Source organism: Halichoerus grypus, chromosome 2 (assembly GCF_964656455.1).
Source record: "Halichoerus grypus chromosome 2, mHalGry1.hap1.1, whole genome shotgun sequence".
In the NCBI taxonomy this organism is placed as follows: Eukaryota; Metazoa; Chordata; class Mammalia; order Carnivora; family Phocidae; genus Halichoerus; species Halichoerus grypus.
This window is the reverse complement of record NC_135713.1, coordinates 133578800-133606750: the sequence shown is the minus strand read 5'-3', so window position 1 is coordinate 133606750 and position 27951 is coordinate 133578800. Positions and strand designations below refer to the sequence as shown.

Genomic DNA, 27951 nt, shown 5'->3' with positions numbered 1-27951 from the left:
ATTATTTGTAGTACTTTTTTCCCCATAGTACAGCTTCTTCAGTGAAAAGAGTTGAATACAAATGATTTTTTTAAAGGATTCATTTTATTGCATCTTCCTGGGCATTTTAGGCAGCATAATACTAAAATTATTCTTTGAATTTTATAAAAACCCCACATTTGGACCCCCTGCTTTTTGAAGTAATGAGTTATTTTCAACTTTTCATTCCTGATTTATTTCTTACTGTCAAATATAATTATTTTTTTGTATAATAACCTCTTACTTTAAAAGATCAGTTAGTCTTGTGTTTTATTTCAGTCATTTCTCAAAACATTTGTAAAATAAAATTATAGGTTTTAATTATACTAGCAGTTTTAGGTTATGTCTTGAATAGACTGGTACTTAAAAATTGGAGCATGTTTTGGGTTTTTAAAACTCTTCTAAGTTTTTGTAACTTAAAAAAATTAGTCTTGACTATAACTGTAGGATTGGTGCTCATCATTTAAAGGGACACGTTATGAAATTCTTTGAAGAGACAACTTTTAAAATATTTATTCTCACTATTTTTTTTTAATAAGTTAGAATGTCTTACAAAACTTTCTTTAATTGTGGCTTGCTGTTGGCGAATTTTTGTCCATATTTGGAACTACCAAACTCTCAGATTCATGTATTTTTGAACAACTGACTTATTTAAATGTTTAATCTATATTTTTCTTAGATCCAAAGTGAATTGACTTTATAAGTCTCTCCTGAGTCAAAATATTGACAATAAGCCATTTTATTAGCTTATTTTAAAAATAATTTCCTTATTTTCTTAAAATGATTTATTGTGTTTATACATTAGCTTTGAAAATGAGAGACATAAATAAATACACTTTCATTTTTCTGATATGAAAGAGTAACCTGAAAGTAAAGATTGCATTAGAAAGTCTTTTATTGATATAAAAGTGAATACTTGATAGTCTTTAAACATTTTTGAAAATAATGTAAAACAGTAGCTATGTTCTCTTAACTTATTTTTAGTGACATATTTCAAGAATGATAATCATTTTGTAAGGCTTTACTTTAAGTGTCTTTTATTATTTCCTTGATTCCATGAAGCAGCTAAGTAATTTTGAATACGACTTCTGAAATAGAATGTATTGATGCTAATTCTTGTACCGTAGCCTACTCCGGTGGGTGCAGTTCAGCAAGATCCTGCTCTGTCATCAAACAGAGAAGCACATCAACACAGAGATAAGATGCAACAATCCAAAAACCAGGTTTGCTGCCCTTTCAGATATGAAATGTCTTGATTTGCTTCTGTATTACTTTCTGACAGTTTAAAAATAAATTTGTTTTTTTACCATGCCCAGATGATAGGTTTACAGGTGTGCCTATGTGTATGTGTGTGTGGGAGCACATATCTACACATGTAGATAGATACTGAAGGATTGAAATACATTTTTTTTTTCAACAGGTAAAACAGATGATATACACATGCTTATCAAGGATCGAGAATGCATAGATTTGCAACAAATAAACCATTTCCCCCTCATGTTCACTCTTTACTAGTTTAAAAATCACATGAAAATGTTTAATGATAAATTTCTAATTAGTGGTATAAATTAGTATAAACTTTGAGCAGTATTTGATACTCGTAGAGTTGCAAGTGTTTGGAGATATTGTTGGAATAAATTATAATAGCAGTTGATCTTTCTAACTGCAGTCTAATTTAGCTCAATAAATTATTTGCTGAGTTTTGCTTTGAAAGCTACTATTCTGCATGTTGCAGAAATGCACAAGTAAGGAAAACAACATAACCTATAAGAAATTATTTTGTAACGAGTGGCTAAGAGCTCACTCAGTCTTTGGAATCAGACACACCTGGATATGACTTGATCTTGGACAAATTACTCTTATTTTTCAAAGCCTTGGTTCTCTCATCTGCGAAACAGAAATAATGCTTGTTAATTCCTATAAGCATTCAGTAAATCTCAACTCTCATGGCTGGTGTTATTGTTATCATGATTATTACAATAAACTCACAAGTAACTATATTACCAAACAGTGTAACCTCTATCATATGAAGTATATTAATAAAGTGCCATGGAAGATCATTGGAATATGGGGGATCTGTAAAGATTTTATGCAGAAGGTGGCTTTTGAGTTGAGCCTGAAGAATGAATGGAATTTTTTAAAGGCAGATGAAAGAATAAGGGCATTTTGGGGAGGGTGAACAGTGTAAAATAGGAAGCAGAAGTTTAAAAATGTAGTTTGAGGAATAGTGAGCATTTCAGTTTGCTTTGAGCAGAGAGTAGGTTCTATGCAGAGAGTAGGCATAGCAGATAAATAGGGAAGAATTTGTATTTCCTGGGTAAGGTAATTGAAAGCTGTTGAAATTTTTGAGTGATGTTCTTGCTTTTCTCTTTTTTGTAAAAAGAAGCTTGATTTAATCTATCTTTGACATAAAACATTTTGCTAATTGGAAGTTAAATAGCATCTTTAGAATTTTCAGTTATAACCCTTTCTGGGGAAGGATAATGTGCTATCCTTTCTTACTCTTATATCTTTTATCCCATCAGAGTTCCAGTGAGTTAAACAAGGGATGAAAATCAAAGGAAAGAACGCAACACAATAAAAATCATAGCAAAATAAAATGCTCCATTTAGGGGATATTGAACAATAGTAGGCTTTAAAGTACAGCCAATTAAGACAGAGTAGTTCTAGAATTTTGCCTTAGAAAAATTGGGACAATAAAGGATCTTAAATATAAATTTCCTCAGATATAAATTAGTACTAGTTGGTAGTTTGAATACTACGGTAAGATGCTGAATATAGAAAGAAATGGCTCTAAAGTGAAGACTTGGAGTTTGTGTTTTATAAATCAGAATTAATTTCTCAATTGGATGAAGATCAATAATTCATGTTCTCTGGAAATGTCCTCTTGAGCTGTTAGGTATTGTAATGAGTGAAACTCTTCTTTAAATGTTGAATTCAATTATAATTCAAATGTCTTCAAGTTTAACTTTCTGTGTGTTTCAGACTTGTCTTCCTAGCTAGATTGTGAGCTCACTGAAGGTGGGAACCATGTTTTATTTGTGTAGTCCTTGTTGCACTAAATGTAGGGAGTCGATTTTTGCTTTTCGTTTTGTGTTTTTTCAGGAAACCCTTTAGGGTAGCTTATGTATTAAATTTGAAACCTGGGTATGCAGACTGTCACCATAATAGAAAAGTTGTGTATCTCAAAAACTTTTCCTAAACATCAGTGAAGCAGTAAACATTTCAGGTGTATGAGAAACTCAAAATTGACAGTCGCAAAAGAACATTTAGTTAACTGACTAAAATGTTGCAGTGTCCCCCGGTAAGCAGTTTTACCCTAGAGTTGGTTGTTGAAGTTCAGAATCCCGTGACATCTCAGGGAAGGTGTTAGATGCCTGTCACGATTGGTTCTGAGGAGAGGCTGGGGAGTTACCTTCTTAAAGAGGTCCATGACCCTTACATGTTACCTGTCGCCCTAGGCAGTATTTAGGTGTTTGTCTCCATTTTAGCACCATTTTCATTCTTTCATCTTCTTTAGATTTAATCTCCTCTAATTTATCTTAGTTTAAGCTACACACCTGCTAAATTCTGGTCATGAACACGGAGGGTTTAATGAAAAGACCTAGAGCTGTCTGTAATTGCCTTGATGATAGACTTCATGACGCCTCATACTTCTTACGTAATTTTGCATTGTACGCTTTAATTTGGGAAGCTTAGTGCCAGAACATTTATTCATTGTGCCTGTTTGGACTTAACATTTCTTCTCCCCTAGGCCTACTCCGGCCACTGATGAGCTCAGGCTCCCGATGGCCCAATATACTTGGCACTTTGTGGCAAGTTTTTTCTTTTTTGGCGAGTTTTTCTTGACTTAGGTTGAAAAAGAAAGAAAGTAAAGAGCACCGAAGACTTTAAATACATGTCACTGTGTTAAGGAGCTGGTTAGTACGACTGGCAGGGCAGCTGGCTCTTGAGTTTGAATCCCTGCCGTACTCTTGCAGTGTCTCTGACCTTGGTCAGGTATTTAGTCTCAAGCCTCTTCATCACTGAAGTGAGGATGATACTGTCTATCTCAAAATGGGATAGCGCATGCAAAGCAGCTGGTGCAGAACCAAACATGTAAAACAATCTTGAATATTGCATTCCTTCTTTTTATTAATGCTGTCCACATTTTCCTGAAACCTAAAAACTGACCCCTATTAAGCAGCTACTCCTAATTCTGCAGTAGATTATTATTAGTTTGTGGTTATTGCCATGCCAATTTGCCAAGTCCTGTCTGTAAAAGCATCAAGAATTATCAGCCTATCATGGGAATGGGTTCCTTAATTTGAACCAGATAAAAGGAGATCAGGGAAGCAAAGGGATTCATATAAAGTATGATTGTCACTTAATAAAAAAAAAATTGCTTGTCATATCCTCATAGTGTTCTTCTGTATAACACTTGTCACTTTTTAAAGGACTTTCTGTTTTCTCATATTAACCTCACAGTCAGAAACATGGTACTTAAGCAAGAGAGAAAAGTTTTCTAGGATCTAAGTACAGCTGTTTAAAGACTATTTTTTTAAAACCTTGCTAGAAGTAGTTCCTCATCAGAAAACCAAGGGGGACCTCTACTGTAAGAAAATATAGTGGATGGCATTTTAGTACTTTGGGGATTTATTTGGAATTCTTCCCTGGGCACATCATTTTTACTTCCCTTGTTCTTTGTTAACTTCATTTATAAAATTGGAGGGTGGAGCGTATGATATCTATAGCCCTTTCACTTCTAAATTCTATGGTTCTGTTTTATTTTTGTGGTTGATCATTACCTAATGGTAGCCATGTGACGAAAACCTCTCCACATCCAGTATGCAAAGATAACTGCATCTGTGACTCAGAATAGCAAGGGTATTTTAAATTTCCTTTTATACGTTTGTTTTCTATATTATAAGGATGAGATGTTTAACATATTGGGTTTTTCTTCTTCCATGCATGCCACATGCATTAAATAAATGGCAGTCGGCAGACCACAGGGCAGCTTGGGACTCCCAGCAGGCAAATCCCCACCATTTGAGAGCTCACCTTGCAGCAGACAGACATGGTGGCTCGGTACAGGTATTTTCTGATTTTTGCATGAGTGATTATTTCCCAAATTTATACAACTAACCCTTTTTTGGAACTCATGGCATGACTTCATATCCTAATGAAAAACTTGTTGCTGAACTCTCCATAATTCTTTTCCTTTGTATTTAACCAAAAAGCAAAATTAACATGGTCTAGGAAGACCACCAGGGATACTACGATTTTGCCTTTGTTCATTTTTGCAAGTATATGCAACAATATTTAAGTTAAGTCATACTCACAACAGGTTAGAAAAACAAACTGTATTACTTGAAATATGTGTTAAGCTTGATTTTTCAGTAATAAGTTCAGACTTTTTTAATGCTGTAATAGAACACTTTTATAACTTTTCCCTTTCATTGATCTTTCCTTCTTTAAACTTTAGTCAGTTAAATAGGAAATTTTTTATCCTTAGTACTCAGAAAATACTTTCTGATTAATTGCTCAAATAAACATGACCCCAATTGTTATAATGGTATATTTTGTTTCTAGAAAATACCAGATGGAGAAAATAATTTCAAGAACAAGTATTTATTAAATACTCCCCTCAATTTTCTGGCTATTTCTAAAAATTTAAAGCAGTCCTTTATTTTTTTGAAGTGTTCATTCCTCCTTCCTTCTCTGTACCCTTAGAATACTTTATCTTGCCCTCCCATGCCCCCTAAATTTTCATCTTTTTTGTGAATTGTAGAAAGGGGAAGGTTACCAAGTCTCTTATTTCTTTTAAAATGCTAGTTTAAGGTAATTTAAATGATGGTTTAAAGTAATTGAGATAATAAATGTTATCTCCATCCATTTCAATTTAGAACTTCCTTTAAAAGTTTTGGTTTTTTTTCTCCACATATTTCCACTTGAATAATTTTCCATTATGTTTTATCAAATTTGCATTTTTCTTGGTGAATATGTAGATATATTTAGTCTTTTGGATCCCTGCTCTGGATTTTATTCTTTCTTCATTTGAATTCTAAAAGTCAGTTCTTGATTAAATCTTATAAGTTCTCATGTTTTTCTCACCATTAAATTTTAGAGGTAATTTAAAGTATGTATTCAAATATTTTTATAGAACTTTGTCGTCCGTGGACCTTTCAGTCCTGTGTAACAGAGGTATTTGATGAGGACTTAGAGGCAAGGGTGCTTGAATTGTAAAAAAATTTTTATGACCCCAATTCATGGCCTTGGAAAAGTTAATAGAGCAAATTATATTTAGTTTCATAACACAGCCTGGCTGGTGTGTGTGTCTGTACACGTTTACACGTTCCCAAGTGTTGTATGTTACATAGCGGGTGTGTTGCTCAGTGTTCAGGGATATCTGCAACAGTACGACACTGCTAGAAGGCTGTCCGGCCATCGGCACCATTACCACAAATGTGTGATTTTCTTAGTTTCTTCTTACTCTGTGATTCGCAGAGGTGGCTCATGGGATCTCCAGACTATCACAGGGTGAATGAGTTTGATTATTGGCTCATCACTCTAGTACTGTATGTTCTCTTTTTTCGTATGTTCCCCAAGAGACATTTCTACTCCCCTCTTTTCTCACCATCTCTTTAAAGCTTCTCTGCCTTCGGAGACTACATCTGGCTTCATCCTAATATTCAATACATGATCAGTTTTACTTACTAGAATTTTAGTAGTATTACTAAAGTAATAAGTAAAACAAAAAATTTTACACTATTTTCATTGACTTCCTGAATATATTTTACACCATTAACTAACCTGACATGATGGACATTAAGCAAGCTTCACTCTTGTGAAAAATTTACTGACAGCCTAAGTAGGCTCATGCCTGAACCTTGTTCTTTCCTAAAATATTGACTTCATTTATGCTTTATATCCTACCCACGTAAAAAGTTTGAAAAGTTACAATATGACACTTATATAATTGGGCTAATAAAATTGTAATTTAAAGCTAGTAATAAGAAGAGGAAAGAAAAGTGCCTAAAATCTAAGCTAATGTGATCATTATTATAAATGTAATACTACATTGGATTCTGAACAAAGGAAGGGAAACAACGTTTTCAGTTATTCTCATTGTCTGATGAAGGGAATAGATAAAGAGAAAAACCCTTTTATTAATACAAAAGTGTGAGAATAATTTGCCTTGAGATTCTTTGTGTGATGATCAGTAAACTACCTGTTGGACAATTTCCAGTGTTGACTTTGTAGGAGATGCAAAGACTTTATATGGCAATTAAAAAATTAGCCTTCAGCAAATACTAAGGCCCTGTCATCGAATAGTTTCTTAGGAAAGACATTACCATAATAAGTTGATAGCTATCTGGTGAGAAATAAATATGGTACAGATTTAGGATATTTGGAAGCAGAATCAGGAGTTACCCCAAATAAGCCAGTTGGGGCCTGTGGCATTCGTCCCTCATCTGTCACTGCAGTGTTTTCCTGGAGCTCAGAATGGCTCTCAGTGTGGCACCACAAAGTATTCCAGGCTGCTTCCAGTTGACCTGCAAGATGAAACCTCTTGCAGTTTTGATTTACAGAAGGTTCCTCGGATATTCATTATTTCAGATGTGTTTTTAATAGGAACTGAATGGTGGAATCTAAATTTGAACTCCTTGTTTTTCTAGAATTACTATATGTGTTACAGGTCAGACATCTGGTTTGCCAAGTTGATCTCATTGTGTTTAAGAGCACAAGCCCTAGAGTCAAATTCGAGTTTAAAATCTATGCCATAGATTATTCATCAGTAAAATGGAAATTTTTTTTCCAGATTTTTAAAGATTATTTATTTATTTATTTGAGAGAGAGAGAGGGAGAGAGAGAGCAGAGTGTGTGAGAACACGAGGGGCAGAGGGAAAAGCGGGCTCCCTGCAGGGCTCGATCCCAGGACCCTGAGATCATGACCTGAGCCTAAGGCAGACGCTTAACCGACTGAGCCACCCAGGTGCCCCAGTAAAATGGAAATATTAATAATACTTCTACCTCATGGTTTTGTCGTGAGAACTTAATTTAAAAAGTATTAGCATAGAAGGTGGGCCTTATGAAGTACAAATACTAGAATAATCTATTGCTTTTTCAGATTAAGAAACTTGATTGGTCTCTGGGAAGTGAAGTCTAGTGGTACAGCCCAAAGAAAGCATTGTCAAATTGGAATTTATCTAATTTTATTCTGTATCTTTAGTGTAATCATGTTAATCCACTGACCAGAAGGATCCAGCTACACGTTTGATAAATTTTTCCCACACAAGAGATTAAAAATTATATTCAAATATCTGAAGACTATATTTTGAATTTGTTCTTGGCTTTTATGTGTTTTGGAAAAGCTCCCAGGGCAATCAGATGTATTCCTCTCTGCTCCCTTTAGAATCCTTGGTAATAAATATGGCTAAGAAACTTAGACCTAGCACTTTCAGTTTCTTGGCCAGTTGTTATTCAGCAAATATACAAAAATGTCTACTAAGAGGTACTAGGCATTGTACTGGAGTCTTTGAATAAAAGGAAGAATAACAAAAATAGGGTGCCTGTCCCCATGGAGCTTTCAGCCAATGGGGGAGGTTAATTAAACAGGCCATGTGGTAAGCGGAGAATGTATAACATGCTATGAGAACGTATTGAGAAGCACCTGACCTGGATTTAGTGGGTTCAGATTTCCTGGAAAAAGCGGAACTTTTTTGTGTTCTGTTTTTTCACCTGTTTCTAAAGTGAAGCATCAGTAGGAGGAGTTAGCAGATGGAAGGGGTCTAGAGAGGACCGTCCCAGGCAAGAAAGCAGCACATGTAAGGTGGTGGAGGAGGGAGAGACGTCCTGAGCAATTGACTACAGTCCAGTCAAGCTGGTATGTGTATTGAGAAATAAGACTGAGGGGTAGGCAGGAGGCAAGTCCTGAAGGACCTAATAAGTCTCATTATTACATTTGGACTTCATTTGAGGATATTGGGTGGCCGTAAGGAGAATTAGATAAGCAAGGTAACTCTATTAGTGTTTTTTCTAAGGATGGCTTTCGTTGGAGACTAAGCTGAAGGGAGAACAAGTCTAAGGCAGGAACACAGCTCTCAGAAGTCCAGCTGAGGGAAAGTGATGGGTAGCAGAGATGAAGAGAACTGAGGATTTGCAAGATAATTAGAAGGTAGAATTTAGTTTGGTGTCAGGGCTGAGGGGGAAGGTCATGTCACTGTCCCTTTTTGATGTGTCTCTGCCTGGCAAACCAGGATGTCCAAAATGAGGTTTTTAAAATGTACCACTTATGGCAGGTAGTGCTCATCTGGAATCCCACGGGAACTGTGCCTTTCACTGGAGCACGTCTCCTTTGAGCTCAAGGTCAGCCAAAAGTCCGGTCCTGGAAAGCGGAAAGGCAACTTCGAGCAGAGGGAGGAAGACAGATGTTAGGGGCACTATCGGAAGACTACTTCATGTGAGATGGTGTAGGTCCTGATCGTTGGGAAATCTCCGCTAGTTGTACAGCCTTTGGTTGCAGGTAAAGGAACACTGTTGAGTCTGAGCCCCTGAGGGGAGAAGGGCGGCCTCACAGACGATGCCGCCATGGCGTGCAGCCGGGCACTGCGCGTGCAAGTGAAGGACGAACATTACCTGTTGTGCTGGGCACTCTGGGATTTTCGTCAGTGTAACTGGAGACATACACATGCAGGTGAGGATAGCAGAAAAGAGTGAGATGAATGTATTTCGAAATGGTAAGGAAACATTCATAGTTAAAAGTCAGAGGAATAGCAGGTGCCACACCCCAGCCCGTCCTCCATCGTGCTCATCGTTAATACTCCCCTTTCTAAAACATGGCCAGTAACCACTTTCACTTGCTTTCTCACATCTTTCAAAACACACAGGTACTCAAAAGGGGGAGAATCAAGTGATGAGTACAGTTGTATCTTTCTGTTCGTTTTCCAGGGCGCTGAAATCTGTAAAAGAGAGTTTGTACAAGGAGAGTAGCGGGGTGCCGTTAGCAGATAAGTAATGTCCAGCTCAGCTCCGTCAGTTTAGCTTAATAAATGCCTTGTCTGAGGTGTCACTAGGGTAAATCAGCATTACAAGTTTATTTTCATATCCTTTTACAGCAACCTTTACAGTAACGTCTCAAAAGGCCGGAATACTCAGAGTATAGTGCTCTGCTTTGTACTTCTATAAGTGAAAGTTAGATTGAAAATCCATTTTGGTTTATCTTTGCTGAAAGTCCATGAGAATCTCACTGTGCCTTCAGGTCATCAGTTGGAATATCAAGAGGATCAATTATAACTCTAGCTCTAGGTTTTAGAATATGTAAGAAAGTTCGTTTCATGTAATACATGTGAACCCTAGCAGGGGTCCAGAAAACTCTTTGGAAATTACTCTTAACTATATCTCATTTATTAGTGTGCTTTCTTATAGATAGCTTTTAGAAAAAGCTTAGGGCATAAGTAAGATACATAACATTTTAGTATTTCTAATATATTTACTGGATAGAGGGAGATCTGGTTAATTAAGATAGTGAGCCTTTGCTGCGCACTTGGTAGCATGCTTACAATAACTCAAATAGAAATTAGGAAGGTGGTACTATAACTGATTTGTATGAATTCATTGTATTTGGAAAGTGAATTAATTAGCCTTATAATATCATTGACTACAAAGATACCGTGTGTTATCTTTGTACTCAAAAGTCTATGTGGATGACTTCTTTTGGAATTAGATGTGGCAGGCAGCCATCATCACTTCTCTCCCATCCTGAGCTGCAGGCTGTTTCCACACCCCCTCCCCTTAAACTCTGGTACAGTGAAAGTGACACTACATCTGATGCCTTTTTATTTACTTTATTTTTTTTTTTTGGTAACATCTTAAAATAAGAACTGTACTAAGCTTCTTACTGAAGTGGGAATATCAGAGAAAATTTCTTTAAGAACAACAAGAACAAAAGCCCTGTAAAACACCTGAGTTATTTTTTTTAAATGTCAAACCTCAAAGAGGCTGTCATTTTTTAGATGGACTTTCATTAGAAAAATCAGGTGATGAACACCAGTATTTCAGAGACTCCTATATGTTCCACTTCAAGTTAGAATTCTAGAAATGTTACCTAAATGGGATCATTCTTTAGAATTTGGTTTATAAAAATGATTTGTGCATAGTTGTTTGGTTGATTTAGATTTCTAGGAATATAATGACATGCTATTTATAATACTGTGTCTTTGTTTTTTTCTTTGTAAAATCCCTTCACTAAAAGATACTAGTTTTCTTTTTTTTTTTTTAAAGATTTTATTTATTTATTTGAGAGAGAAAGAATGAGAGACAGAGAGCATGAGAGGGAAGAGGATCAGAGGGAGAAGCAGACTCCCCGCCGAGCAGGGAGCCCGATGCGGGACTCGATCCTGGGACTCCAGGATCATGACCTGAGCTGAAGGCAGTCGCTTAACCAACTGAGCCACCCAGGCGCCCAAGATACTGGTTTTCTTAAGTGAAAACAATTTTAATGCCCTGATATACTCTCATGTCACCAGTATTAAGTAGACCGCTTCTATAGGAGAACTCTGTCATCACGTTGATTCTGTTCTTAGCCTGGGATGTTAGCCTTTACTCAGAGAGTTAGGGAATCTGGGAAACCAAAGAGAAATTACTTAAAAAAAATACATAAATGAAGATATTATTTCCTTCTGGTCTGGTTCTGGTCAACCAGGTGGAATGAGATTTGAAACATTTCACTAAAATAAAGCTTATTAAAGTCAGTTATGCCTTTGTGTGAACTGAAGTAAGTCAGATTCTATAATTACCATGTTCATACAGTTGCTCTTGCTGGAAATGTAGAATACTTGGGTTATGAATTTTCAATAATGCCGCTTAAAGTAAGGGAAGGCATGTTCAAGGAGCTTCCTGTAGTTTGAGATGGGGTCCCTCCAGCTCTCTTGGGCCATTGAACAGGAAGGAGGAAAAGAAACCTGTGACTATCACGTTGAGGGAAGAACAATGGAAATTGTTGAGAGTTGAGTGAACTCTTTATCTTCTGCATGCAAAGCATACTGCTAATTACAGATAGTGAAGAATACAAAAGTGTAAGATAAGAACCCTGCTTTCTAGCTCCTTTCCAATTCAGCGAGGAGCTCTGACATTTTAAAAATTAAGAATAAAGAACCAAATTATGTTTGATAATTAGGACAAATAATGATTGCTAATTAAATACTTTCAGAAAGAGGGAGAAATGAAGAGAAGAAATTAACATGGAACTCAGTAGAATGCCAGAAAGGAGGAAGCAGGTGCCCCCAAGCAGAGCAGCAGATTGAGACACAGTGGTATTCCTCTCCTTGGCTTGGTTGTCTCTAATAACGATCGAGGCCGTTCTGTGTGTTCTCAGCTGTGGGCACAAATGCAGCATTCCTTTCTAAGTACTTGTTCTGCGTAGGATACAGGAAACTCAGCCTCCATAATCCTGCATTCATCTAGATTTGTTGGTTGACATCTAGTGACTTTTCTGGGAGTTGTGGGGTGGACTCTTAGGCCCACAAGGGCAGGGTGTTTTTCTTGTGGTTTTCCAAGTTCCTGGAACACTGCCTGGCATGTTGTGGCCTCTCGGTTAGAACGTGAGAATTAGTTAAGTTTCAGTAAAATGGGGCTCTGTAAACGGACCTGTTAAGTCTCATAGTCAGCAGTCAATCTGCTGTCCAGGCCTTTGATATATTAGCATTTTCTTTCTCTTCTGATGAGCTTGGATAAGGAAAGCAGCAGAGGTCTGGGAAGATGGTAAGGGTTTACTGGAAACTGGAACCCTGGATAGGAGGAATGACACATTTGAGAGGAGTATGAGAAATTCAGTTTTGGTACTGAGTGTGAAGTACCCCACGTGGTCTAGGTGAGCATGTGGGTGAGCGGTTGAGCTCAGCACGTCCTTTACGTAGAGCTTGTAGCCGAAGCCGTGAGTGCAGGCAAAACTGGCTGAGGAACAAGGGCCACCACTCCCGGAGCTCCTAGAATAGCCCTGTCATTGCCCTTCACATTGATTCCATTTCCTCCTCTCAGTCTTGTTAAATGCATACTCCTGTTTCCCATTGCATAGTTGAGAACACTGAGCTTTAGCACGATGAGCTCTCTTTCCTGGGTTACATAGCAGGTGAGGGTGAGAGCTAGGCTTTGTTTCTAGACCCATCTACTCTGGAGTATCAGCTGGTGCTAAGTGATACTGAAACGTACAGGAAAATGAGGACCGAGCAAAGGCCACCGAATGTATTTTTCTAGGAGTCGTTGGTAACCTGCAAGCGTACTCTTACTAGAAATCTGATGTAGCGACAGAGTACAGATTGCAAGGAATTAAGGAATAAATGAGTGGAAAATTTTATAAAAAATGGAAGTGATAAGTTAAGACTATTGTTCTGAAGAAGTTGAGGGGAAAGCAAGAAATAGGACAGTAAGGTGACTTTATAGATCAAAGAGGACTTGGGAGAATGTGGGAATTTTGCTATGATTTTTATTTTGTTCTAGGATTTCATTCATGCATGCATTCATTTATTTCAACAAATATTTATTGATTGCCTGTTCTCTGCCAGGTTTAGGGGGGAGATATAGTGGGGGAACAGTCCATAGTTCTTGCTGTCATGGAGCAGGAGGAGGTGAGAGTGGGTGTCAAGAAACACAATCTGGAAAACATTATCTGGATAAATTCTATACAAAGAGTTAACAGTAGAGTATAACATGACATAGTATGTCTGTATGGAAGTCTTAGATTGTATGATAGAAAAGGGCTGCTTTAGAGATGTTCTCTGAGAATCTGAAAGATAAGAATATAGCCCATCAGCGGGAAGAGAGTTAGTTCAGGCATCGAGAATAGATAATGCCAAAGCCTTAAGTTGGGAATAAGTTTGACATACTGGATGGAGGCTAGTGAACACAGGGGACGGTAGTATGAGATCAGAGAGGTAAGCAGAATTCAGATGTTGTGGGGCTTTGTAAATTGGGGTAAAGAATATGGATCTTTATTTTAAGTGAAATGGGAAGTTGATACTTGAAGAGATTTATGCAGGTTAATTATACATGATCTAATTTCTGTCTTAAAATGAGCACTCTGGTTGTTGTGTGGACAATACATTAACGGAGGGTGGGGGCAGGTGAAAGCAGAAGACCAGTTCATAAGTTGTGGCTCTTAGTCACACAAGAGATCATGTGGCTTGAACTAAAGTCCTGGTAGTAATAGAGGTGGGGAGAACTGATTAGACTGGGGATGTGTTTTGGGGGAGGATTTAACCAGCCCCGCTGATGGATAGGATGTGGGGTTTCAGTCAAAGAGAGGAATCACTGTGATTTCAGGATCTGGGCATGAACAACTGGGCAGATGAATGGGCAGTATTCAAGGGACACATAAGCGTGGTTACACACTGAAATGAAGGATCCATTGGAAGGAGCAAGACTGAAGTTTGCAAGGGAAAGAATTCGTGATGTAGCAAGGTGCCAGTGGAGATGGGCACACCTTGGGGAGCTGATTTGAGACAGAAGTGTAGGAGTTGGCCTTACACAGCAGAGGGAAAGAGACAAGACAGAAATTTCAAGATGAAAAGGAAGTTGAAAAGCAAATATTGGATGGCCTTGAATTTTAATAAAATATTAGACCTATTACTGTATTCAGTTATAAACAGCTCAACTACATACTAATTGTTTTATGTTCTGCGTATTAACTTTCTAATTTAACCTTAATTTTTATCGTTGTATAACCTGTCACTTTGTGCATATATAATTTTTTTTTCTTTTTGGCAGGTTGTAAGCTCTACAAATGGAGAGTTGAACACAGATGACCCTACCGCAGGACGTTCCAATGCGCCCATTACAGCCCCTACGGAAGTGGAAGTGATGGATGAGACCAAGTATGTATTTGTTTGACTTCTTTTAGTAGCTTTTTGTGCTTCAGCTGTGAATGTTTGAGACTTATAGTCATGTACAATTATTCCAGGAAATTTTTTTCAGGGAATAGGTGCATGCAAAACAAGTGATATTTTCAGTTATTTTAATCACTGAGTTTAAAATAGTGCTATTTCAGTAAATAATTTATAATACAAAAATATTTATTTAAGAACTATGCTCAGTTTCTTAGAATTAACAGCATATTTTTGGCTTTTTATTTTTAGGAGTATTGATGCATGAAAATTATTTCTGTAGGTTAGATGCTCAGTTTTTTTTCTTTGTAAGCATAAGAATAAATAATTATTAATTTTATAGTATCCTGCATGTGTTCATATTAGTTTTAAAGTAGTTTTTCTGTGAATGTAAATGATAATGCTGCTTGGAAAAAAAAGTAAGCATGAAAAACAATGTGATAATTTCAATGTGGGCTATTTCTCATGATTTCTCCCTCTCTCTCTCCCTCCGTCTCCCTCCCTCTCTCCCTCTCCGTCCCTCCCTTTCTCTCTCTCTCACTTTTCTTGTATTTTTCTTTTTGTGTGTGTGTATAGCTGCCAGAAAGTGTTGAACATGTGGTGAGTTTTCAAGTGTAGGCAGGCAGAAATAGCTCCCTTGACTGTAATTTCAAAGATTTAGCATCATTTTGCGTTTAAAAAAAAATACCTTTCAACATAGAAATTACAATTGGTCAAAGTTGTTCAAAAATATTTGGTGTCATTTACAGTAGTAGGTCTGAAAAGCAAGAAATAATTGTTTGAGGAGCTCTTTTGCCTGCTGCAACTTTTTTTGTTGTTCAAGTGACATAGATTTGGGGGCACTTTTTAATTGAGTAGTTGATAACACCCACTCTGCTTGTGCTTGTGCGTTTGTTCTGTAACACAGAGGCTTCGTTTGCTATTTTAAGTAGAAAGACAGGATTTTGAGTTTTAAGCTCTCTTTTTTCCCGTTCAAAAAATTATTAAATACACATAGCAGATCCTTCACCTGTACCCACCCCAAGAGCATCACTAAGAGAGTATTTCATTGACTGATTGTATTGCTGTTGAGTACACATGGGATACACTGATAAATTTATGATTAACTATAGTGAGAGGGTGTTATGGAAGTCCTCATCTAAATAGTTCCTGCTCATTGCAGATATTATGAAAAAAATATTCCTATTAAGTCGAGTTAATGTTGGATTTAAACTCTTCTCTGATCTTTGCCTCTAGTTGTAATGCCATGTTTCATATGTTCCTCTCAGTTTCAGGACAAATCTTGAGCGAGCCTGGGAGTGAATAAGAAAAGTTGCTTAGATTAGCAAATTTTGGAACATTCTACTCCTATCCAAAAGGAGCCTTACATGAATTCCAAAATAATGCTCATTTGCTGGTTGCAAGATGAGGAGACTTTTGTTGGGGATATTTCTTTTTCAAGAGCAGTGATCAAGTATCCATTTTTCACTTTGTGGAATTTATTGACAGTATGACCTAATGGATTTGAGGATGTAGTGAATCAGCTACATACTTGTACATTTTTACATCAAGAACAAATACCACCGTCGATGTTTGCTCATGCAGTCATAAGCGGAGTTCCGAAAGTGGTGTGGCCAAGTGGGGCACACAGGTCCTGTGCGTCCAGCATGGGTCGTAGAATCCTGCTTCTACAACTTAGAGTTGCCTTCTTCAAGCTTGTTTCTTTCTCTCTAAACTGAGGCTCATAATAACTGCTTCGCAGGTCACTGAGGAAATTAACTGTGATAAAGCACTGCTTTTTTGTCTAGCCCATGGCAGGTACTCAGGAGCTATTCCCACCCTATTATTTCCCGGGGGCCAGCCATCTCTCCCATCTTTGTTCTCCTCGGCCTTGTCCCTCCAGCAAGTGTCCCCTGTTTTTCCTTCCACACCCATACTCTTGACTGAGACTGGGTGTTCTGTGTCCACTTCGTCCTAGACACCTGCTTTGAGCCAAATCGATTCCCCTTTCCCATGTTTTCAGTCACCACTTACACCGCTTGGGTTTTAGCAACAATCTGAACCCACCCCAGCCCTTAAGTAGATGGCTCACCGGTAGGGAAGATGGCGGTATATTAGCGCACGTTCATGGACGCGGTTTCAAATTTGATAGTGGTGATGGATGTAAAACTCTTTGAATGTATTAAAAACCACTGAATTGTATACTTTAAAAGCATGAATTTTATGATGATTTGAATTATATTTTAGTAGAGCTGTTATTTTTTTAAATATGGAGAGCAGCCCGTAATTTCAGTAAAGCCTGACTCCAGATGGGTTACAGAAATCCTCCGACCTTCCCTGCCTCTTCACTGGTTAAAGACTTCCAACACATCACATTTGGTTTCCCTTTAATCACGGTGACTCTCACATTCTTGCAAGTTTGTTATTGCATTCCTCATACCTTCTTAGCCTGTGGTGAGGGACTGTGAGTGTGGTTTTTTCCTAAATTGCATCTTACTTACGCTCACTTCTCTTCTCTCTCCCACCATTTTATAGGTCTCTAGGAACCCGCCAAGAATTCCCTTTCAAAATGTGTTTCCAACTCCCTCTCTTTCTTCTCACCTGTGATTGGCGGAGGCCCTTCTCACCCACCCCATTAATTAGAATGTATTTCACATTGGACATTTTAGAGGCTCAGGCTTCCTAGAATAGTACCTTATAGGGCTTGATCTGTAATTTCCAAGTGATGCAAAATATTCTGTTGTCTCGCATTTAAAGTGGCTCATCCATTAGTAATGAGATTTTGCCTTCTTCACTGTGGCTGAGAATTTTCTTTTTTTCCAAGACAGGTGATACAAGTGGTATCACCCTCATCAGTCCTTCCAGGAATTTAGGAAAACAAGGCTTCCTTTGGTTTAGTTACTGAGGTTTTAAGTAGTATGTAATTATCTTTTTTCACCTTTATTTCTCTTTGTGTTCCCTTTCCAACATTGCTGAACAGTTACTGTGCATTTGGTAACATGGTGATTACGAAGATAAGTCAAGGCCCCTGTGCTCCCTTAGAAAAAATAGCAAGTACACCAGTAACTTTGACATAGTGGTCCTCAGTCCTGGCTTCCAATCACAAGCATCTGGGGAGTTTCAAAAATATGCTAACACCTAGGCTGTGCTATCAGAGTTTCCAATTTAATTGTTCTATGGTGGGGGTCTGGTTGACAATATTTTTTTTTTTAAGATTTTATTTATTTATTAGATAGAGTGCGAGCATGAGCGGGGTGGGGAGGGGCGGAGGGAGAGGGGGAGGGAGAGGGAGAAGCAAGCTCCCCGCTGAGCCAGGAGCCCGATGTGGGACTTGATCCCAGGACCCTGAGATCACGACCTGAGCCAAAGGCAGACACCTAACCGACTGAGCCACCCAGGCACCCCTGGTTGACAGTATTTTTAAAAAGCTTGTAAGGTGATTCTGAGGAGCACCCAGGATTGAGAATCATTGGTCTAATACCCAGTATTACAGGATTAGCTCATAGGATACAGTGTGACTGGATTTAAGAGACTGGAATGTGCTCTTCCAGCTGGAAGATCAGAGGCATCTTCACGGGTAAGGGTACATTTGCCCTGGTTCTCCAAGATAAGCAGGCTTGGCAAAGGAGTTGGGTGCAGGAGTCCGAGAGAGGAGGCTGAGCAACATGTGGAGCAAGGACAGAGTGAGGCAGGTGTGAGAAATGACCCATTCGTGTATAGCGTGTGCGAATGCATCCTGGTGGGAGCTGAGATAGTCTAAGTGCCCAGTCTCAAAGGCCCTTAGTAGCCAGGTGAAAGCAACAAAAAAAAAGACATGATCCTTTCTCAACACAAGCAAGCAAGCTGTGGGTTTTAAGCCAAGAAATGGTATAATCAGATTGAGCCTTGAGATAATTAGTTTGGCAGCACTTTTGAGGCTTATGTCATTTCCTGGGGTTCATTAGCTTACACAAAATCAATCCATCCTCCCCTTCTCTCCCTTTTGTAGTACAGACTGCCTGGAAAGGCAGCTTGATGCAAGATGAGACTAAGAGGAGAGGGAAATAGATAGGAACCAAATTTGTAAGAGCTGTGTGTGTGGACCTAATGCCTTAGACTGTGGGAGAACCAGTGGTGAGATTTAAAAGGCAGAGTTGGCAAGGCCGTATCTCGGCAGGGGCAAGTTGGGATGGCGCATTGGAGAGAGGAAGACACTTATCCTGGGCGTCTGTTAAGAGGCTCTTAGCAGTGGGGGAGGCAAGAAGTTCTGAAGTCAGCAAGCATTACAGGATGGGACAACTTTGAAAGTCATTTCAGACTTGAGGGACTAATTGCATGTGGATGGAGAGGAAGAAATTGAGGATGAGGATGGATCTGCAGGTTCCCAGTTGGAGTAGTTATATGGATGGTCTTGGGCTTCTATCTGAACTCTTCTTGCTTGACTGATCAGTTCCACATTTTTTACACCAAGAGGTCCAGAGATAAGAAATTACGTTTTCATGTATGGATTTGAAGGGGGCAAATCCTTTGTCAAAGAATTAAAGATAGATGTCTTAAAAGCTGTTTTCTGTATACTCATCAACCTAGATAAGGAGAGGCGAGGCTCGGGAGTCCTGAGTGGGTAGGGCCTAGCAGCTGTGAGGCAGTCTTTCAGCCAAAGGCGAAGCCAGTGAGTCTTTGCAGAGAGGACAGACAGGAACTTCAGGTCTGGACAGAGACCCGTGTGTCAATTTCAGGTAGATGGGAGAAGGAAGACTAAGACCTGCATCCGGGAAGATAGTCAAATTCTAGAGGCAGGAAAAGGCCACGAATGAAAGGGAAATGGTGCAGTGTCACTAGCAAAGCCTCGGCCCTTCTCCTGTATGTTTTCTACAGAGTTGAGGACTTGGATCCATTATGATCTCCTGTTTACCACCTTAACAGTTTTTACAGCAACAGCCCTTAAGTTCATCAGAAACAGGATTTAACCATTTATTTTGAAAGAATTTTAAGAGTAGAGCTGTGGTGGGATGCCTGGGTGGCTCAGCCAGTTGAGCATCTGCCTTTGGCTCAGGTCATGATCTCAGGGTCCTGGGATCAAGCCCCATGTCGGGCTCCCTGCTCAGCGGGGAGTCTGCTTCTCCCTCTCCCTCTGCCCCTCCCCCTGCTTGTGTGCTCTCTCTCTCACTCTCTCTTTCAAATAAATAAATAAAATCTTAAAAAAAAAAAAAGAGTAGAGCTGTGCCTTCAAAGCTTTTGGGCTAGCTACAGAATCCTGTCAGAGGCATGGACCTGACTCGTGAGATCCTACTGACTTACTGGAACCACACAGGTATAAGCAAGAAAGAGCCAAGAGAAAGAAAAGCGTTGACAAGAACATGATTTAAATGTCTAGTAACCTTAATCAGTTTCCCCAGGGCTGTCAGTAGTCTAGATCTGAAGAGACCCCAAATGAGGCATCAACTAACGAATAAGTAAATGTCGCCACTGAGCAGCTTGGAGAAAAGTGTGTTTAAAAATTTTAAAGGTGTGGATAATTTTCTAAGACCAGCTAGTTGAATATAGTGATCAAAGTAACCTCACCTCACCTGTGGGAACTTCCATCTGTGCTCATTCCTGCACTGTTTGCTATTATTTGCAGTTATCGTTACCAGTAACTTTTGTTCCTGTTTGACTTGCGGCAAGTGTCAGAATTACATTTGTTTCCTTTTACACCTTGCCCGCACTCTTGTCAGTTGATGGCATGGTGGCCCCTCAGTATCTGCGGTGCTCAGCTCACAGCTTCTGGGACAAGGACTCGCTGGAAATGGAGAAGCCAGAGGGGAGGCCAGGCAGGTGCACGTAGGTAGAGCAGGGCTTCTTGGGTTTAGACTCCTGTAAGAATCTGATGCAAACCAATTTTCTCCAGGGAAGCTTCCACAGGCACTCAAATCTGCATTTTGTGAGATTTCACTAGGGCTTGTGGGCTCTGGGGTAAGAACTCTAGCTTTAGAACATGGTGTAGAATTTTGACTAGGTTCTTACTCTAGGGGTTGCACTTATGAGGAAAGTCACTCATTTATTCGATAAATATTAAATGAGTACCAACTCTGTGCCCATTTGTGGGATGTATCTGTGGACAAGCCCTTACGAAGCTTACATTCTGTGTGGAGGCAGATAATCAGTAAATAAATAAGATAAATTCAGATTAGTCTGAGGACTGAGAGGAGCGTAAAATGGTCACGTGACAGAGTGGCCATATGGGAGCCACACTGTTTTAGATGGAGGGCAATTGATAGGAGACCTAATTTCTTAATCACAGACTGTAAATCAGCTGCTTTGTAATGAGTTTTAAGAAACCAGCCACAGGTTAAATATCAATTTTCTTCTTTTTATAACTATATTCTATTTTGAGAGCATCTCTCCTTTATTTGGATGCGCTCGTATTGCCTAGAGCAATGCTGTCCTCTGGTGGTAGTCAGTTTAATAGCATGCCAGCTTCCCTGGCAAATCGGTTTCAAGGATTTACTCTTTATTTGGTGGGATTTATTTCTAACAAATAGGTGTCTTTTTTTTTAGATTGGCTTTTAATTTAAAAGGCCTCTACAGTTATGATTCATTTGAAAGTTTCATTTAGTCTCAAGTAAATGCTTGGATTGGTTTTCTGTGTTAAATAATACGTAATTGAAGAAAAGATGACCTAAGGAATAGGTCTGCTGTCTTGAGCTGGAAAGCAGATTGATGATACTAGAAAAATAAGCCAGACAAGGTGAATTGCTAATACAAGTGTGGAAAATCTGGAACTTGTTGATCAAAACATGTATTACATTAAACTCCCTGTTCCAGAAGGCTTATTAAAACACTTTTTAATAAACACTTATTAAAACACCTTTTCAGCAGAAAAATCTTAAAAGATGGTAGTTTGGAATTTGAAGAGACAAATGACAGTATTTGGAAACAGTGAACATTATTAATATAACTTTATATTAAATAATAAATCTCCATTGAAATGTGATCATATTCTTAAACTTAATATTTTAAATATTTGGTCTGTTCCTTCTAAATACCAATTAAATTTTTTTTTTTTTACAATATGAACGTTTTATGACTTTTCTAAGTCCTTTATTGAAAGGTTTTTTTTTTTTTTTGAATAATGGTTTTCATCTCTTAGGATCTGAGTTAAATAATTTTTTTCATTGTTTTATTTTAGAAAATTTATGTAACAGATTTCAGAAAGTATTTAGGTAGCTGACAGTTACAAATAAAGTTGACTTATTTTTATAAATCCAGGAAAAATCAATTGTATCCGGAGTCATCTTTTATAGAGGTAGCTCTTTTCAAGGCCCCTGTTGGGTAATTTGTTTCTGGTTGCTCTGGTGGTCACCTCAATAAAAGTAAAATTCATAAAGATTGATAACTGCACAGATTTCCAGTTGAGTCTCTAGCAGCTGACATATATAGGTTTGAATTATTCACACTCCATGGTCTGATCATTATGTGCTGTTTGAATGGGGTTAAAAAATCCAGTCGTGTAATTTGGTTTTGAATGCCCCATAGTGATTTCATAGTCATGGCATAAATCACAATAAATGGTCTGAAATTATTTCTGACTAACGATAATGTGGGTGGAGAGATTGTGTAATTTAGCTGGGACAGTATGGGTTTCTGTTTACATTTCTTTCACAGAAAGACATAAAAGATAATCTAGCAATTATTTCATCTTCCACAATCTTTTGCTGGAGAGGACACTTAGAGCTAGGTGGTCTCCATTATGCTTAGCTTGAAATGACTTGTTTAATAGCCTTTGCAGGCGGGCTGGTAAGAATTAGAGGAACATCGTTATAAGGTCACATTCTGTACGAGTTTTGAATTGGCAGCATTTTGTTGATTGAATCACCATGCATATAGATATTTCTTTAATTACAGAACAGGATTTACATATTTACATATGCACACACACTAGGCTTCCATGGAAAAGACAAAAGAGCCTCTATGTGTCACCTGTCTTCTTGATACTCTGATAGATGGACTTTCCTTTAAGTGTGGAAGGGGAAAAGAGCCAGACCTGTATTTGAAGGAATGCCAGACTTTTAGAATAGATATATGCATGTGGGTATGTATTTTTTTGTGAGTTTCTGCTCAGTGATTCTCCTCTAACTGTGAGTTGGCACCAGCCTCAGCATCACTCCCCACATGCTGCATGTGTTTCATCTTCTCATGACCAGGGGAGAACTTACTATGGAAAAAACCAGGTCTCTCAGGCATCATCTCTAGATTTTTTTTTTTACTTAGGAATGAAACTCCGAATGCTTTTCCTTCATAGACTGCAAGACTGAATCACCTTGATTATGCTATTTTAAATATTAAGCACAGTTTTTACTTTCATTAACTTAGGATCAGTTTGATCTTAACTCTTTTTTTTTTTTTAAAGATTTTATTTATTTATTTGACAGAGAGAGAGACAGCGAGAGAGGGAACACAAGCAGGGGGAGTGGGAGAGGGAGAAGCAGGCTCCCTGCTGAGTAGGGAGCCTGATGCAGGGCTCGATCCCAGGACCCTGGGACCATGACCCGAGCTGAAGGCAGACGCTTAACGACTGAGCCACCCGGGCGCCCCCAGTTTGACCTTAACTCTTAAAGAATTAAGAAGTGCCAGTATTGACATGCTAGTTAATGCATTTTCTCTCTTCCAGTTTGTAAATGTGGTAGAAAATGTTTGTTGAAGAGTCTATTTGGGCTTTCTCTTTTTCTTTCTGGAATCTCATCCTTGGTGAAAATCAGTTCCTCAGTATTAGGATAATTATTGCTTTTCTAACAATGACTTTAATAATCAAATGTAAATATCAGGAAGAAAGGGAGAGAATGCATAAGATGAATTTTATAAAAGCATGCCCCTGCCAGAGGTTAATGAGTATTCAAAATAAAATACGGTGGGTCAGTGAGGATTCAGAATTCCACACCTCCTCATTTAGTCTTGGTGCAAAGCCTTTTCAATTTAGTGGCTCCTTGTAATGTTGCATAGAATGTCTGGCTGTCTTCCTAAAAGGCACGTTGATGAAACTGTAGTAATAACTCTGCCCTAGGTTCACTAATATATATGCTTCACTGGCATGTTCACTGTGTATCTTGCATTAGCCTATTGCTTTTTACGACCATTGAAATTAATATGCTAAGCTCAGCCTTTACTTTGTGACCCTTAGTATCTTTATAATACAAGAAGTGTTTCCCTCCATCTGCAGGTGCTGCTGTTTTTTCAAACGAAGGAAAAGGAAAACCATACAGCGTCACAAATGACTCTGGACACAGACAGATCATGGGGAGTTACTTACGTGTTCATCTGCTGTCTTGTGATTAAAATCATCTCTGTAGTGACCACATATATTTCCAAGGACTCACTCTTAGAAACAAAATGTCATACTTTCATACTTCATTTTGTGGTTGTCTTACATTCATATTTTTTTCTAATTTAACTTTTATGGAAGCTTTAAAGTTTTGTCCAAACATGAGTGCTTTGCCCATCAATGAATGGAATGGACCAAGGGGGTGGTACTGACGGATACAGTTCTAAAGACATTTTTCAGAAGCTCTCCTCCTGCTGTAGAAAGCAGTACAGTATCTTCCGTGTCAAACAGTTACATGCCTAATCTGGTTTTTTTTTATAACTTCTGTAAGAGCATAATCAAGCAGGAATTTTCTCCCCAGTGGATAATGCAACAGAGAAGACGCAGTTGCCCAAATATGTAAAAGAAGCTATTTTGTGAGAAGTTCATTTCTTGTGTGACATCCGCATTGATTTCAGTATTACTGATGGTACTGCTAGTCGTGAGTCATACTAACGTTCTCTCTGTGAAATCATGGTACAGTCACTGCCCAGAGGTACTGAGGAAAAGCTCTATGGGTTCGGCAGACGGTAGTGGTCACACGAATCACCGGTAGCGTGCTAGGTAGGAGCCCTGCTTTTGTGGCACCACGACGGGAAGTACAGTGTTGCTGAAGTGGCAAAAGCGCTTTTTTTAAAAAAAAAAAATGCAAAATATTTGTATAATGTAACTTTATGCTTCCAGATAATAATGTATGTTAGACAGCAAGAAATGAATACTTTGAGAAATTAAATATGTTGGAGTTTTTTTTTTTTTTAAATACACTAAGGAGAAGAAATAAATGTGAATCTCATTGCAATGTGTAAGGTTGAAGTCTGAGGAGATCCCACTGAAACCTGCTGAATGATTACATTCTCCCTTAAGCAGAAAATTTTGGATGTGCCATGCAGTGGTGTCTGTTTATTAATTATTTGCTCTTTGATTAAAAAAAAAAAAAAAAGGACCCCCAGCAATAAAAACTGGGTCACTCTATTGCCCTCTGTGCACATTAGTCTCTTGTATTCAACTTTGCTGGTTCTCTGGAATTTTCCTACTTTTTAGTATAATTTTGATGATTGAAAACTATTTTGGAAAGGATGGGTCAGGTGCTTTGCCTCCATAGTCTTTTGAAGTGCCTGCATATGAACAAAGTAACAGTTCTGTAAAAAAGGAAACCCATTCCACTTTTTAAGTATGCTTTGTTTTAAGCCATAAAGACACAGGTGTACTTTGGTCGCATTCTACTAGCCAGATTCTTCAAGAAGAGTTAAGACATAAAGACTGGCTAGAACGAGAATGATGTTTTTCAAATCTCATCTTCACCTTTCATTTAGAAGATTGCTACTTACTCTTTCCATGCAACCCTTTCTTTGTCTTTAAGTGCATGCCTTCCGGCGTGCTTATTTATTTTTATTGTCTCAAGGTAACATTTAAAATGTGTAATTAAAGTAAATAAATTACATTTTTGACTTCATTATTGCATTTACAGGGATTTAATTGTACTTGGTAATTTATTTTTTCTTATTAGCCAAAAGTTCAGTGTGTTGTTTTTGACAAATTAGGCGCCCATATGAATACTGCAAATCAGGACATTGTTTATCATTGTTGCTCTGAATCGTCTGAATGATCTTTTCAAGTTCTTGATTTTAAAGGCCCACGCTCAGCCTAGAAGACATTTGCTGTATAATTTGGTCAACAGTTTCCATTCTGTCTATTTGTATACTGTCATGATGTCTTAAACGACAGGAGTTACATACTGAGTTTTTATTTTTTGTTTGCCTTGAGCAAGGTAGATGGATGTTTTGGCCATTATAATGTGAAACCACTTTTTTCTTTACAGTATTTGACCAAATTTGTGTGTCTATGATATTTGTAAATACATGGCGATATCTGTATTTCTTATCATAAGCCTATTTAGTTTTATTCTCAGTAGGGCTTTTGGACTGTACAGTGTTTATATGATCTGAACTCCTTATACATAAGAAGGTGTGTATATTAATCCAATTATGGACTTAAAATATTTTAAAAGTATAAATACCCTTATTTGCTGCAAAGACCAGTGTGTAGACATTTGCTTTTTAGCAATATTTTTAAGTGCTCCATTTTAATGCCAAGGAATAAGTCTTTTGGCAACACAAACTGGTCAATAATAGGTAATGCAGGTATGTTCAGGTTAAGCCAACAATGTTTTGCATTTTTATGCTTCTTTTCTGTCAACACTAATGAAGTCAACATTGCCTGAATGTCTGAATAATGAAACACATCCCTGTTTAAAAGTATGTAACTGAAAAAGAAATAAAAAATAAAGGTAGTTTTTTTAAACTCGCTTTTTCCCCCTTCCTCTAATGACGGGTGAAGTGATGCTACTCGTAATAACCTAAGGTAGGAGTTCTAAAAATCCGATTCATTTAGTTTTGTGTATGTGAGAAGCCAAGCTAAAGGAAGACGCTTTTGTGTTTTGTGTTTCTGTTTGGATTTTGCTTTGTGGGAGCCCCAGCGTAAAGAGTACATCCCTGGAAGTATCTGAGCTTTCCTTCAAGAAAAAGCCTTTTACACTTCCCTGAACCATTTAATAGAGCGATTAATTAAAACTAATGCTACCGATAAAGCAAGGAAAAGAAACAGAATCATTTTATTCCTTTTAAAAAATGAAGTCATACTGGGATGTGCACAGCAATGAAACGTGATTAATCACTTTTCAGTGAATGACTTTACCATTGCAGATGGAGAGCATGTATCTGGGACAGACTCTCACAGCTTATCCTGTGCCAGGTGCTCGCAGGGGAGTTTTCCAAAATGGTATTAATAGTGCTGTGCTTACTGAAAGATGCTCCAGGTAAGATAAGGCAAAGCAGCACCCGCTGACACCAGCATTCAGAGGCGGTAGACCTGGAGATGAAACATAATGGTCAAAAGGCCCGATGTAGAAAAATCTGATTTAAGATGGGGATTCAGTCGGAATGACAATGCAGCTGCATCAGCCAGCACCCTCTGAACTGCGAGAGGCTTACACAGTAGGGGTGCACGTTACCGTGTCTCACTGACAAGGCCAGCGGAAGGGCCGGCTTCCGACGTGCTAGATCCTGGTGCAGTCAGGATCTCCCTGTGTCTCTCTTTTGCTTCCTCCCGGGCTGCTTTCATTGCCAGGGACACTTCTCCTGTGTGATAGTGAAGCGGCCACCCAGCAGCTTCCGACTTCTGCCGTCTTCGTAACCTCAGCCAAAACGAAGAGCGGTTCCTCTCAGCAGTCCTAACAAAATCCTCAGACTGACATTTATTGCTTCCTTGGTTCACAGGCCCACCCCTGAGCCAATTACTGTGGCCAAGGGAATGCTGTTTTCCCACCTTCAGAGGACACACTGGACTGAGAGATGAGGTACGAGGGGTGTTAGCCAAGAGGAAGTGAGGGCATGATCACCAGAAGTCAGAGCAAGCCGACAGTGCCCAGGCAAAATCCATAGGCGGCCATCGTCTTGAGGAGAAAAGCAGGAGAGAGCCGAAAGGCAAACCTAATCATTTTAAATTCGAAAATGTTATTATTACTGGACTTTTATTAGTCTTTTTTTAATATGTTATTAGAAATTATATATAGCAAGTGAATACATTTGAAAAATGTTCTAGACTCAGGTAAAAACGGAGAGGTCCTCAGTACCTTCTTTGGTGTGTTTTTGTTTTTGTGGAGCATTAAAGGTGTTTGTGATAGAGCTGGGTTAGTAGACTAAAAAAGCTGATTTTTCTGCAAGAGTACGAATAAGTGGAGTTACAAAGCTTGGCTGATGTTCAGGATAACTAGTTTCCCCT

At 38.4% G+C, this 27951-nt stretch overlaps 1 protein-coding gene across 13 annotated transcripts in view; it reads left to right on the top strand.

The window, feature by feature from the left end:
- The window catches only part of CSNK1G3 (casein kinase 1 gamma 3), a 110174-nt gene extending 83702 nt beyond the window's left edge, over positions 1 to 26472 (top strand). For 5 of the 13 annotated variants that reach the window (XM_078067567.1, XM_078067569.1, XM_078067570.1 and 2 more), the window contains 5 exons: positions 1146 to 1241; positions 4996 to 5091; positions 14761 to 14867; positions 15453 to 15476; positions 24031 to 26472. In XM_078067567.1, coding sequence (XP_077923693.1) covers positions 1146 to 1241; positions 4996 to 5091; positions 14761 to 14867; positions 15453 to 15476; positions 24031 to 24085 — 378 coding nt within the window. In that variant the 3' untranslated portion in view covers positions 24086 to 26472. The remainder of the gene's footprint in view (positions 1 to 1145; positions 1242 to 4995; positions 5092 to 14760; positions 14868 to 15452; positions 15477 to 24030) is intronic. The other 8 variants (XM_078067572.1, XM_078067573.1, XM_078067575.1 and 5 more) reach the window with 4 other exon arrangements.
- Positions 26473 to 27951: the final 1479 nt, after the last annotated feature.